Source organism: Nipponia nippon, unplaced genomic scaffold (assembly GCF_047370975.1).
Source record: "Nipponia nippon isolate SJK-2023a ecotype South Korea unplaced genomic scaffold, ASM4737097v1 scaffold_2, whole genome shotgun sequence".
In the NCBI taxonomy this organism is placed as follows: domain Eukaryota; kingdom Metazoa; phylum Chordata; class Aves; order Pelecaniformes; family Threskiornithidae; genus Nipponia; species Nipponia nippon.
Genome location: NW_028262336.1, coordinates 109467969 through 109481244, shown reverse-complemented (window position 1 = coordinate 109481244; position 13276 = coordinate 109467969). Strand labels below are relative to the sequence as shown.

Here is a 13276-nt window from a genome sequence, read left to right as displayed (position 1 = left end):
CCCAAACTCCAGTAACATGTTAACTGCAATTTTCAAAACCACATTTTGCGCAGTACAGGAAATGTTGATGATCTTCATACCAAGCAACAAACGGGATTTTAAATACTTTTGTATTCAATCCATTTTCCAGACATCTGGACCTTTAATACATTTGTTAACAAAAACTTTTTAAAAACAAACCTATCGTGTGCCACGTTGAAATGTTAAGTGTTTAAACTTACTAAAAAATTGACTGATACTGCAAAAATGAAGCTAAGCGAGTGATCTCAGTGTTACTCATCCGCACTTGCTTTCCTGTCTGACCTCAGGTGATTCCAGTGATAGCAGACCGCAACACAAACTGCATCTCGCTCTTGAAAATGAATGGGACGCACAAATATACTTTGATGCTTTTATAATTTTGTAGACAAACTTGAGTAGACAAAATGTCTTATCACGGTGCCGATTTACCTATCAGAGACTTTCTTTTTCTTTTAATGACATGTAGTAACATTATAAAGCTGTCCTGTGAAGGAGGATGTAGGCAAAAGCTGTTGCACCTTCACATGAAATATATGAAGAGCAAGCAAGTATTCTTCCTCTCCTCAGCCCTTTTACAAGCAAAAGAGAGAATAAAACATGTTATTAATTCACCTAATCAGACAGAATTCAGGGATAACTAAAGGGATTTAATAATTAACAAACAAGCTTAATTCTGTCAATGCTTTACTTAGTTTTCAAGCTCTCCTCAACAAGTATCAGCTTAAGGACAATTACCGTATTTATTTTCTGAAATTCTTCATATTTATCTCTAGTCCCCTTTTATTAAAAAGAAATTCTCACAAAGTTACTGATTAAATAGCTAGAAATAAATGCTTAAACTTTGATTTAGAAGGCGTTGCTAGAGAAATACCTGTGCTACGTGACATACTTATAAATGATCAGAAAAATAAATAAATAACAAGTGAAAAAAATCTGCAAATGGTACAGAATTATTGGGGTATCAGAAGCAAAGACAAATCATAGGAGGCAGGGCACCCAGGATGATAAAAGGGCAAAGAAAATTTGACTTGCACAACATACAAAATAATGCAAGAGAAAAAAACGTATGCAAAAAAAACCCCCATGCAATAATCAGTTCTAAACTAGCAATTAACATTCAGAAAAGTGACTGTGAAATCTTTTTGTGAAAATCATTAAGATATCAGCTCAGTGTTGAGTGGCAATCAATCAAAGGCAAAACCGGAATATTAGGAATTCTTTGGAAGATCACAGAGAGGAAAAAAGCAGTTGTTACGTCACCGTATAATGCCTAGTGCATCCACATCTTGAATTCTGCAGGAGTACCAGTTCTCCCATTTCAAAAGAGCAACCGGAATAGTTACAAAAGAACAGCTTCTACATAAAAAGAGATGAATTAGGACTCCTCAGTTATTTTAAAGAACAAAAAAAACCCAAAACACAAAAGCCACCAGCGAGGCAACGGTGAGCCAAAGGCAGGTTTCTACAAATGTGGCATTTGAGTCAGGCAGCTTTCAAATATAAAGGAAAAGCACAAGGAGACATGGCAGTAGCAGAAGGCACCCATGTATATAGATACTGTCAACATCAGGAGCTAACAGAAGTAACAGAAAAAAAAAATACGTAAGAAATAAGCTAGTTCTGATAATCATGTTTAAATCTCCTCACTTTTTAACATGGCTAAGGAGGCACTCAAGAAAGGTGTCAACAGTGTTTGCAATAATTAGCTATCCAAATCGCATCAGAAGAGATCTTAATCATATCCTTTAGTGCATATAAATCTCCTCCGATAATCTCTCGGAACTACTTTTGGGAATAAAAAGAAGCACTTTTGTGGAACTTTTGACACAAGTTTTTTCGCTTGCAAAACTGAAGTAGACATCCAATAGCTCAACACAAGATTTTATAGTTTCCCTTCAAGGATGTCATGAGCAGATGTTTCAACTGAAGCACCTGGCACAGAAGCGCATTAGTCAAGGGCATCTGGAGGCAAAGTCAGCAGGACTTCCTCACTCTAAGTATTCTTTCCGCCGCTCAGAATGTACACACATCAGAGTATTGCACAATTCTGCCTTTCTCTAAGGACTGCAATGCACGTTGCTCAGAAGATGAGCTTTGTAACGTTCAGCTTACTTCCAGAACCCCCCAGAGTGCTTTGCCGTGCTTTTTTATCTACCGCAACAGCTAACACACACGTTGTGGAAACACAAGCACGCAGCTGGGGAAATTCGGGGAAAGAATAAAGTGAAAACTGAGACTGAACATCAAGAATGATAAACCTTCTTCCCAATCTACGGGATATGGCTCAAAAGTAATCCACACACAGCCTCGATTATTTAGTTTGCAACTTTATTTCTTTATAAGTTATTGGTATAAAGTTTAATATCTAATTATACAGTAATCTGGGGACTTTAAGGGAAGCTTATTTTGTCCTTTTTAGTGTCTTTTGCCATTTGGTCCTCAGACATGTTTTAAGAGGACTGATATTGTATGTGTACCTTAAATTTCTGTACAAAACCACTTCAAGCCTTTGTTTTGTTTTTCTGAGTAGGATGCACAAATCATGCATATTGTAGACAATATACTGGTCAAGGAAATATTTCCCCTCTTTAAACTAAGGCAGTTAAAACCCCATGAATATCAACTGAGTAATTTGGAGGAGTAAAAAGGCTTCCTCAGTGCTCATGTATTCTCTGAGCAAATACCGTGTTCAGTAAGACACGCCCTCTTGGAATTATTATTGATTTGATTGCTGTCTGCATTGAAAAGACAGCGATTGTCAAAGACAGCATTTAATTATGTACATTTTATAATGTCACTAACCCATCCACTTTTGAATATGAACTCATCAGCGTTAAGCATTGTGTAAAACCACATGCAAAAATTGCCATAAAATTTTTTAAATAGAACCAAATTGGCAAGTTTTTGGAAAGGATATTTCAATGTTAAAAAAAATATACTGTCTATTAAAATGAGCACTTCAAGTAACTTAAATATCTTTAGCAAACATGTCCAGCAAGAGACTCTCTGTAAAAGAAATTGTTCTTAGAACAAAAAGCTAATGAATGGCTATTTAGACACTAATTTTTCAACACAGTGGCGGGTCTGTGTGAAACAATTTGTAATCTAAATAAAGTGAGTCCATTACACTGTTAAAAAAACATACATTAAGCAGGACTGATTAACTATTGCATTTCTGTATTTACAAAAGTGCTTAGCATAACAAAATTACCTAAAAAAATATAAACTTTACCGATATCATTTGGTTCTATGCGTACTCCTAGATCTGCACTTGGAGAAAAATAGTATTTACATTGCTAGATTTAGACAAGTTTCCTATTATTTTTAAAGAAATTTAACAAAACTCCCCACACAAATGGACCCCTATGCAAGTCAATTCATTCCATCTGGCTCGTCATAAATAGAGCGAAAGCAAATCCTTGAGTACTGAGCAGTGTAAATAATTCTAGCCGTTGTCTGTGGCATTAGACCCCAATACAGGCTGCCGACAAATTGGGCAAGTGGAGTTTTCAGAAAGCCAGCGATCAATACAATGAATATGAAACTCATGCATACAAGGTAACTGCCTTAGCTTATTCCCTGTTACATATTCATTAATGCAAACACTACACGTTTTACTTATTTCATTTTCAGTGTGAATATCCCCATAGTTCCGGGTAGAAAGATTGTCAATCTGCTCTTTGGTTAAACCTCTTAAACGATCGTCATCCTCATCCTCATTCAGCAGGAAGAAGTGGGCAAGCCGAAGTATGGGCAGCGTTCCATTTTCCACTAGGCTGTTAGCATCTTGAGACTGCCTGTTGTCTTGGTTTTCATTACTGCGACCATAGCGCTGAACATCATCACTCTGTCCATTTGTTTCCCTGCTGCCTTCTACCGCATGCCCATTTCTAGATGAAACCTCACTTGGATCACTGCTATTGTTTGCTGAACTTGAGTTACTCTGCTCGGACTGTCCATCCGGTAAGTGATGACCACCTCTTTGCACTTCTGAGTTAGATTCAGTTTCCATTAGAGAACTCAGTTCTCCAAAGCCTGTCATAATTTGTCTAAGGATTGATCGAAGAGCCACTGATGAAGGTTCACCAAGCCCCGTTTCTGAAATCCGACGAAGAGGTATCCGTATAGTGCTAACGTAGGTTCGAATACCTGCACGTTCTGATCGTGATATCGTACGCCGAAATCCCCCACTGTCACTTTCAAAGGTAACTGTGTTTTCTGCCATTCCTACTCTAGAACGAGTTCTACTGGCAATACTGTCCCGATCTCTGTTTTCTCCAGGACGAATCCTTCTCACCTGAAGGTCTAATGTAATTGTTGGATGCCTTCTAACAGCAGCTACTGGCCTACTAGATTCCTCCTCTTCCAAAGTTATTCCCAAGGATGGGGCTACACTGGAAAGCTGAGGAGTCTGAGTGTTACCTCTTGCTTGTTCTTCAGCAGGCTGTGGAGAAGGCTGAGCTGCTTGTCTTCTACTTCTGTTGACTTGCTGTGCATTTCTATCCTGCCTCTGCCCACGTTCCTCAGAATGAGCAGCATCACCTTGCCTTTGCAGCGGAGAGCGGCTTCGACTACTTAAAGTAGACCTCAGCCGCAGAATTTCTAGTCTTTGGTTTGTACTCATCCGAACACTAGTTCTAGCTCGACCTCTTGTGACTCCTGCAGAAGTACCTCTTTCTGGCATTTCTCTTTGTTCACCAGTACCTGCAGAATTATTACGTGTAGTATTTGTTTGGGAAAGGCCTGTCAACTCCCTCGTTCTACTCCTCAGCCTCCCTGAGAGCGGAGGAGAAGCTGCTTCAGAGCTTTGTGCCACGGAACCTCTTACAGACCTGGTCCTTGCAGTGCTTGACACCTCACTGCTTGCCTCTCTTGCAGTCCTGCTCCTCGTTCGTGGGGTTACTGGACTGACAGCTCTTTGATGTCTTCTTTCTAAATACATTCTGCTACTATCTATACCCACGTACTCCTCACCAGCAGTTTCAAAACTGTTATGCTCGTGATTTATGTTGATTTCAAGACTAAACCGAAACTCCCCACTGTTTGGATTTGTTCGACTCACGGCTCTCCAGGTTTGGTTCCCACTCTGTCCACTGCGAGTGGCATTGCCTGTGCGACGAAATGTGTTCAGCCATTCAAGCAGAGAGTCACTGTTTGAGTTTTCTCCAAGAACATCAGGATCTGAGAGAAACAAAGAATCGCAAACATTCATACAACTGCATGCTCAGCATACTACAACGCTCTCCAAATCCTCCACGCTTGCTGGGCCTTGACTTCAGAAACGTTACAGTAGCAGGACAGCTACCTTGCCATGCTAACATAATTTTGCTGAAAATATGCTGTATGTAAAAACATCAGCAAAACTCATTAGTTCAACCTAGATTTTTTGTCTCACCAGCAGATGCACAGAGAAATTAATATGCCCAGACGGCCTCTTCTGAGCAAGCGTTCAGATTTAGGTAATCCAAAGTTATTTGTATTTGTCCAATATCTGTCCCTCACTTAAGCTATCAATTTGAAGGTACCAGCCAACTAATTTTGATAAAGCAAGGAAAAGTATGACAGATTTTGTCTTCTTTCGTAGAACATTTAAAAAAAAAATTCTATAAGCAGTGGAATAAACGATGCATGGTTTCGGCAGATTTGCTCTTTTTGTGCAAACACACTCTTCTCCTGCTACAGTATCCACAGCTCCATTCCCAAATCCCCTCCAACTACAAGCTCAAGAACAGATACAATTGTTCTGCTCACTACGTGTATAAAGCAAGCCAGCAGTTGTAATCACAGCAAAGGTTTTTGCTTGAAGGGATCAGATTAAGCTCTCCCTACTTTCATGAAACCTGTAAGAACTTTGGTATCCTCGTTTCCAAGTTTCCTGCTCCTCTCCTAAATCTGACTAGAATTGGCCAAATAATTAAGCCAATATTGCTGGGAAAGTGAAGACAGACAGTGCACATAATACAAGCCTTGCTCCGTTAAAACAAATGGAAATGAAACAACAAAAACCACAAAACAGTGGAGAAGTTAACTGTTTCCCGATTAACTTCTTTCCTGTTCCAACTTCTCTAATACATGATAAAACCTTTTAAGAATTAGAAGAATGAAAATTATTTTTGTGCTGATAAGTTTATTAGCAAAGGGAAACCAGGAAAAGAGGAGAAAGTAATTTGTGGATGACATAAATCAGTTTTCATGAAGTATTTCAAGTTTGTTTTCATATCACTAGGAAATCTTACTTTTAAAACAATCCACAGACACAAAATGAAAAAATAAGACTTGTAATGGCTGATATTGAAATCCATCAGCATTTCTCTTAAATATCTGTACAGAACAATATTTATGCATCATGTACTACGTGTATCTATATAGGAATGAAGAATGTTTACCTCCAACAGTTCTACCTTCACCTTCTCTGTTATCCAGATCAGTCTGTGATGCCAGACGCTCCTTAGCCCCCTCCAAGCGTTGCTGCAACTCTTCTGCTGTTATTTCCCCTGAAATAATTTATATTTTGATAATGCTGTTAGATAAGACATTATTATTGGCTCAACACAGCCATGCAGAAATAACAATATTTTCTATCTTGAAGCAAAATCTTCAGAAAGAAGGTAAAAATTAATGAAACCAAAAAGAAAATAGCACTAGTATGAGATTGTAACACAGGTACACAGACAACAGAGGAAGTAGGTACTGGGGTGGAGGGAAAAAAAAGATGCCGAATGTGTGTCAAGAGCATGCCAACTTCCAGTAACAACTCAGAGGTCCCCAGAATTGCCACATACCAACAGATATACTGCAGTGTACCAGATACCGATTACCTGGGTTTGGATATTACCTATATACAGAGATGTTGCATTTGAAAGTAATATTTTTATTCCAGCTTTAGTATCTATTTAAGTTGTTAATTTTTACGGAATATCATAAATTTTGAAGGGAGATGGAGGGTTTTTTTCTTTCTACACAGCCAGACGTCAGGCTACTTGAGTCATACAACCTCACGCAATGCCTGACAGCAAGAGCGTTACTTCACATTACATCTACGGAAGGTATCCACATCTTACCAGGAGTGCCAAGCAGGTTGCGGTCCCTCATTAACCTGTAGTCTTCTTCATTGAGCTCATTAATGAACTGGTAATAGGCCTCCTCCCTACTGAGGCGCTCCAGCTGTCGTTGTCTCTCATCTTCACCATGACTGTGCTCCCCTGAAGACGCCTGCTCGTTGCCACTCCCTGCACGGTGCTGGGAGCGGTCCATAATGACAATGCCAGGCTCTCCTGAACAAAACCAGAAGATTAGGCTACACAGTAATTACAGTAAGAATTTACCTAATTTACTGTAAAAAGTTCCCAGCGTTTTCAATGAAATTAGTTTATTAATAGCTAAAGATGATTAAGATGAACCAAGCTCCATGTTATTTGCCAAGTCAACATTTTGTATCTTATTATGCAAGTATTTTGCTTCTAGCTTGCTCAAAAATAGCTAGAAGTCCCCTTTGCTCACTGAAAGGACATACCAGGTGGTATAGCAACTTTAAAATAAAAGAGCAATGACAGACTTTTTTTTTTAGCTAAAGAAGGATATTCTAAAAAGTTAAAAGAATAACATAAAATCTATTTCCCTTCTCCCAAGGAAAATACAACAGCAGCATGGAGTACTTTAAAAGCTAAAATGTCACTAAAAACATTGTTCTCTAATTATTGGACTGTGATAACCCAGTGTAGGCTTTTGACAACCACAGCTACTGTTTCAGAGAAGACTCTCTTCCACTTAAAACATTTACTGATAAGCAGGTAAGACTGCATTAGTATCTCAGCCAGTACCATCCCTCACATAGCACAAAACCTACAGATATATTTTTGGCGGAACTGACTCTTTTGACATTCTGACATTACTGGTATATTTTCCTTGTGACCTCTAATCCAAGGATTAGCTAATAAAAGGATACTCATCTCCAGGAAACTGGTGTAGAAGAGAAAGGGCTACACTTTACCTACAGTTCTTCAATACTTTCCAAATATTTAACCAGTGGGACCACACTATTAGAAGGCATGAATAACCTTCCAGTCTCAGAAAGAGGCATCATCTCTGTTGATTTCTGTACCATTACCAGCTCTCTCTGGCCCAGAATTGAGTCCGAACCAATCGGCTCTCAGACCACACCCCAACTTTTCTATTTCCTAAAGAAAACCTGTTGTTCAGCATTCAATTTGAAAGAAGAGAAAGCGAAGTGGCATCCTTTCAATGGGGCTTCCCGTTTAGCAAAAGCCATCTGTAATACCTCCTGAGGCAGACACCTGACAGAAGAGATCACTTCTTTAAAGAGGAGATCACCAGACCAAAAAAAACCAATCATATGGAACCATTCTGCTTACACATGAAAAGAAAGTTATTGGGTAAACGCCTTTTTTTTGGTCAATTCACCAACACATCGAAGTCACTTCAAGTATTAATTATGGGGACAACACAGAACAGCATCTCAGCACACTCCCGATCAGTAATTAGTCTTCACAGGAAGGGTGATGAGACAACCAACAGACCAAACCAACTAACTGTTAGACATACATTCAATAAAGAGTAAATCTTTATCAATGCAGCCAACAGATAAGAAGAATTAGAAAATGTATTTTGCCAAGAGCGGAAGCTGGCATACATTTAATATACCTTTCTTATGTTGTTTGTGGGATCCGTTCTGATGCATCCTTGGTCTCCTCATTTTCCACCCCATATGCTACTTCTTTCCCCCCCATAGGTACCTGTGCTTCTAAACAGCTGTTCCCAATCTTATCACTCATCTGCCTCCTGTGTCCAACATTGCATTTCAACGTATTTAAGACTTCCCTCCCAGCTCTTTAACTCACTTAACTGAAAAGAAATCATATCCGAATATCTCCCCTTCAAGACATGTTCTATTCCCATAATATTTGTGGGGGTTTTCAATTTACTATCGCCCTCTTGGCTCTGCCTCACAAGCTGTAGGTAGTCACTGACTTCCATGTCCCACAAGGGCTGTGGTCAAATCGGGTCACTTCTCATATCACATTTCTAAACACAAATTTCTCAGCCAACTCTTTGCCTTACTACCCTGGTTTTCTCAAAACAAATGCAGTTCCTCCCCCCTCAACACACAGTTAGCACTATTATTACCCTGATGACACCCATCACTTGACTATTATCATGAAAATGCCCAATCCATACTGCACTGAATATTAAAGCGCCTCTGTCCCAGTTGGCTTACAACTTGAGACAAATAAAGCAGGGAGGGGAAATAGGACAGATAAAATTCATTTAGTTTCAGGTAAGGTTGCTATTTAGATGAAAGCCTTAAAACAACTAACGTGTTACTGCTTGCCCAACAACGGCCATAGTAAGTTAACCGACTTTCTGGATATATCACCATATTGCTGCACAGAAAAAATGACATATAAATTCTTAAGATGAAAAGTCCATCACATGTAGTCCCCCTCAATCTAAATTTAAACTGTTGTTCAAAAGAGAGGTTCTTTACTTTTCACTTCTCATCCACAGAAAATCTGGAAATCTCTTCTTCAGGTATTGTGGGTGGTAGAAAAAAATTACTGTTTTGTTGACAACTGTATGGTAGGATGATTAGTCACACTCTTTAAATGACTCACTTAGAAACAGTAAGAAGTGTGAAGTGTTCGATTGTCCCATCTGTTTAACATAACTGCATGGATGACAACTACTACCCATATTTATCAAACGCCATCAAAACTAAGTACTCTGGCACTTAAAATGTTTCAGAGTAGTGAAAGTTGAAGAGTATTAACTGCATCAAAATGAAGTACTTTGGCATGTAAAATATTTCAGAGTATTGAAAAGTTGAAGGGTATTAACTACCAAGATGTAAAAAACTGAAATCGAAATCCAGTTATGACTCAGGATTACTCTTCCTTTGCAAAGAAACAGGTGCCACACGCCAACAGTTTATCTACGTTTTCTAGAATTTTCAACCTAAGGCTCACTCCTTTAGTTCGTAATTCATAGTTACTCTGGCCCATTTTTGAAGATTTACTTTCATTTTTATCTATGCGATAGATATGTTATGCTTTTAGGTTTTGGCCTCTTTCCATGAATTGCTACCCCCAATTCAATTAGGTATTCATTTTTCTGAAAGACTACCACCTGATTGCGAGCAAGACGACTATGGAGTTTAGATGAGGAAGCCTCCCCGAGCGACAGGGCTATTTAGCATTTCTGTCACACTGCAGCCTCCAGGCGCGATGATCTCACCGAATTTGAAAAAAAAAAAAAAAAAGGAAAAAAACCAAACCCAGAAAACCCCACAGAGAACCCCACAGAGCCTGGGGAAGGAGGGGAGGGGGAAAAGACAGACAGACAAAGGAAGAATCGGAAGATAACTAAGAAACAGGCCGCAGGGCACCCAACGCGATCCGAGCCCAGGCCCTGGGGCCGCCCGCCTCCCCCAGCCCCCAGGCCGGCAGCAGGGCCTGCAGATCCCAGCCCGCGCCGGGCTCACGCTCTCCGGCCCTTCCCCACCTAAGGCCACGGGCCCGGCTCCGCGGCCACGGGGCAGGGGAGCCGCGGGGTGCGCGGGCAGCCCCCGGGGGAGCGGGAACCCCGGCCCGGCCCGGCCCGGCCGCCCGGACAGCGCCTGTTGCCAGACGCCTGGGGGAGGGGAGGATGAGGAGAGTGACTGACGCGGCTCCCACCCAATCACCCGGCCAGCTCGCGGCCACCGGCCAATCACGCCAGGGCAGGGCAGCCCCTGTCCTCCCGCTTCTCTCCTCCCCCGGCTCCCCGGTAGGGCCCCGCCACTAACCGCCACCGGTCCGATCGACTCCCTCCAGCGCTGCCCGCTCCCCTGTCTCCCCTGCCCGCCGGGGAGCGGCATCACCCGCTGCGACAGACCGGGGAAGCGTCCATGCCGCCGCCTGCCCCGGGGGAGTCTGCCGAGAGCGCAGCCGGGGAGACCCGAGAGCCCGTCCCTGCCTGCTGTCCGCGGCGCCGACCGGGTCGGGTCGGGTCGGGGCGGGGCGGCCCGGCTCGGCTCCGCTCCGCTCCGCGCTGCCCTTCCCTCCCGGCGGCAGGAGCAACCGCCGCCTACACCGGAACGAAACCGACCCCTGAGTGTGCGGGCGGCGCGTTCCAGTCCCGATTGCGGTCCGGGCGGCTGCCGGCAGCCGCGAGCGCGGGTTCCGTGCGCGCGAGGGCGGCCCCGCCGGCAAGCACCGCCCCTCCCGCGCACGCGCCCCGCTGCGGCGCGAGCGGCCGCCGGGCAACGGCCGCGGCGCGCGCAGGTCCGGGGCCGCGAAGGGGGCGGGGGAGGCACTCGACGCTGGGGCGGCCGCCGGCTCCCCCGGCTCCCCCGGCCCTGCCAGCGGCCCCGGCGTGGTGCCCTGCCGCTTAACGCCCCCTCCGGCAGGCCCGAGGCAGTGGCGGCCTTGCGCCGAGACCCGCGGCTTGCGGCCCCGGTCTCGGAAGCGGCTGTGGGTTAACGAGCGCCAACGCCTCGAGGAAGAGGGAGAGCGCCGGCCTTGCCGCGGCCCGCCCTCTGCTCCAGCCGCTCCTCGAACTGGTCCTGCGCCTGCCGCCGTCCCCGGGGCCCGGCGGGTCCCGCTGGGCGCCGCGCGGCCTCCCCCTTCGTACGTTCTCACTGAAGCTTCGGGTTTTTTTTGCTTGGCCCGAGTCGCCATTCTCCACGGTCCGTCTTGCCTTTGGACGCGTAAAGGAGGCCGTTTCAGGCACGGCATTTCAGCAGCCAACCCGTTGCTGGTCAGAAGCGGCGTGGTTATCCCCGCCCTGGTGGGTGCCAGCCGTAACTATAAAGGTAGATAAACTTCCACAGAGGGGATTTCACGATACATTGCTTCTCAACTGTAGAGCAACATCCACATCTTTAACCTCATAATAGCAGTGAACATTATTATATTTTACCAAATCATCATAAGACTGCAGCTTCAGTTGCTCATTTGGTACTGTATAATAAATTACATCAGAAATAAGATAATGCATTTTTAAATGGGACGCTTCTCCCATTTTCCGTGACTCTGCCTCTCCTTCCTTCCTTCCTATTTACCTTCCTTTCTGCAGGAATCTCCCTTCACCACCTCGATAGTCTAAAATAAACCGTTAATTGCTCAGTGCCATCACAGAAGCTGTTGTGTTTCAAGCTCTGATCGTAGTCATTTCCATTTGCAGAGCCTTAGAAGTTTTTCACACAAGATGCCAACCCTTTTACAAATTTCACATATGCTAATTGCTGATGTGCTGATAGCATCCACAAACTTTCTTTTCTGAGTTGCTTCTGCAGATTGTTTCAACGCATGGCGGAAGCTGGCAGGCTGTGACAGAGGGGCACGTTTCGCATCTTACGTAGATTATTTGAGTCAGCAAAATGAGAGGATTTCACGAGAAGGATGCTTTAACAACGCAAAAGCACCTCATCCCTAGAATATCCAAACTGCTCATACTTCTGTTCCAACTCGCTTGCAGAAATAAACAAAGTTTGGGTATTTTTTGTGCAATTCGTCTCGATGCAAAGGCAAAGCCTCACTAATGTGCGAGGTGACAGGAAAACTGGTGTATAGGAAGATAACCTCCGCTCACCGCTTCAACTACGCACCCCAGGATTTCTTTATTCTGGCTGAGAAATAGAGTTTACGCAAGTGTTACCTTTAGGTTTCTTGTCAGTTTATGCTCCTTTTGTGCCAGTTCATCATTTCCATGAGACAAATGGACAGTGAGGACATGTTCTTGGCGCTGAGGCCATGCTGGGAGCTACTCCTTCCTGCTCGCTGTATTCAAAAAATGGAACCCTCGTGGTTATTCGTGTTCCTCGCCACAGTATGAATAACTGGTATTGCATTATGATTTCCTTTGCTTGGAACAATTAAACTATGTCCTTCGCCTGAAGCAATTAAAGTATGCCCTTCCTGAAGATCAATTTTACTTTCTTAAAAAAAGTCAGAGTATATAAAGTAGTGCCTGGATCCCTGGAAAAGTCAGTTTCTTCCCACAATTATTTTTTGTCCTATTTTTGAAACCTTTTCCTCTCGTAGTCTGTTTTTAGTAACCATTATTCCACAGTCAAACACAACAACTTCTCTGGTATCAAGCCCACATTTGGGCTGTTCACCCAGAAGAAGGCTGTAATATGTTTTAGATAGATAAATGAACCCGTATTTCCTTACTCAAAGCTTATGCTGAATTAGTTTATTTTGCGCTGACCTGTCCTCCAATGCAGAATTTTGTGTTCACGTCCTGTTCATACTGA

The 13276-nt window shown here is 43.2% G+C and overlaps 1 protein-coding gene across 4 annotated transcripts; it reads right to left on the bottom strand.

Annotated features, from left to right (window-relative positions):
• Positions 1 to 2328: 2328 nt before the first annotated feature.
• On the bottom strand, positions 2329 to 11194 carry RNF6 (ring finger protein 6). 4 transcript variants are annotated; one of them, XM_087758677.1, is made up of 4 exons: positions 10823 to 11194; positions 7083 to 7290; positions 6408 to 6515; positions 2329 to 5202 (listed from the first exon to the last, which is right to left on the bottom strand). In XM_087758677.1, exons 1-4 carry the CDS (start codon positions 10892 to 10894, stop codon positions 3467 to 3469), a joined length of 2124 nt encoding a protein of 707 aa, XP_087614803.1. In that variant the 5' UTR covers positions 10895 to 11194; the 3' UTR covers positions 2329 to 3466. The 4 variants fall into 4 exon arrangements, with proteins under 4 accessions (XP_087614803.1, XP_087614801.1, XP_087614802.1 ...); XM_087758675.1 differs by having other exon boundaries at positions 7083 to 7295; positions 10823 to 11192; XM_087758676.1 differs by lacking the exon at positions 10823 to 11194 and adding an exon at positions 10165 to 10807 and having other exon boundaries at positions 7083 to 7295.
• Positions 11195 to 13276: the final 2082 nt, after the last annotated feature.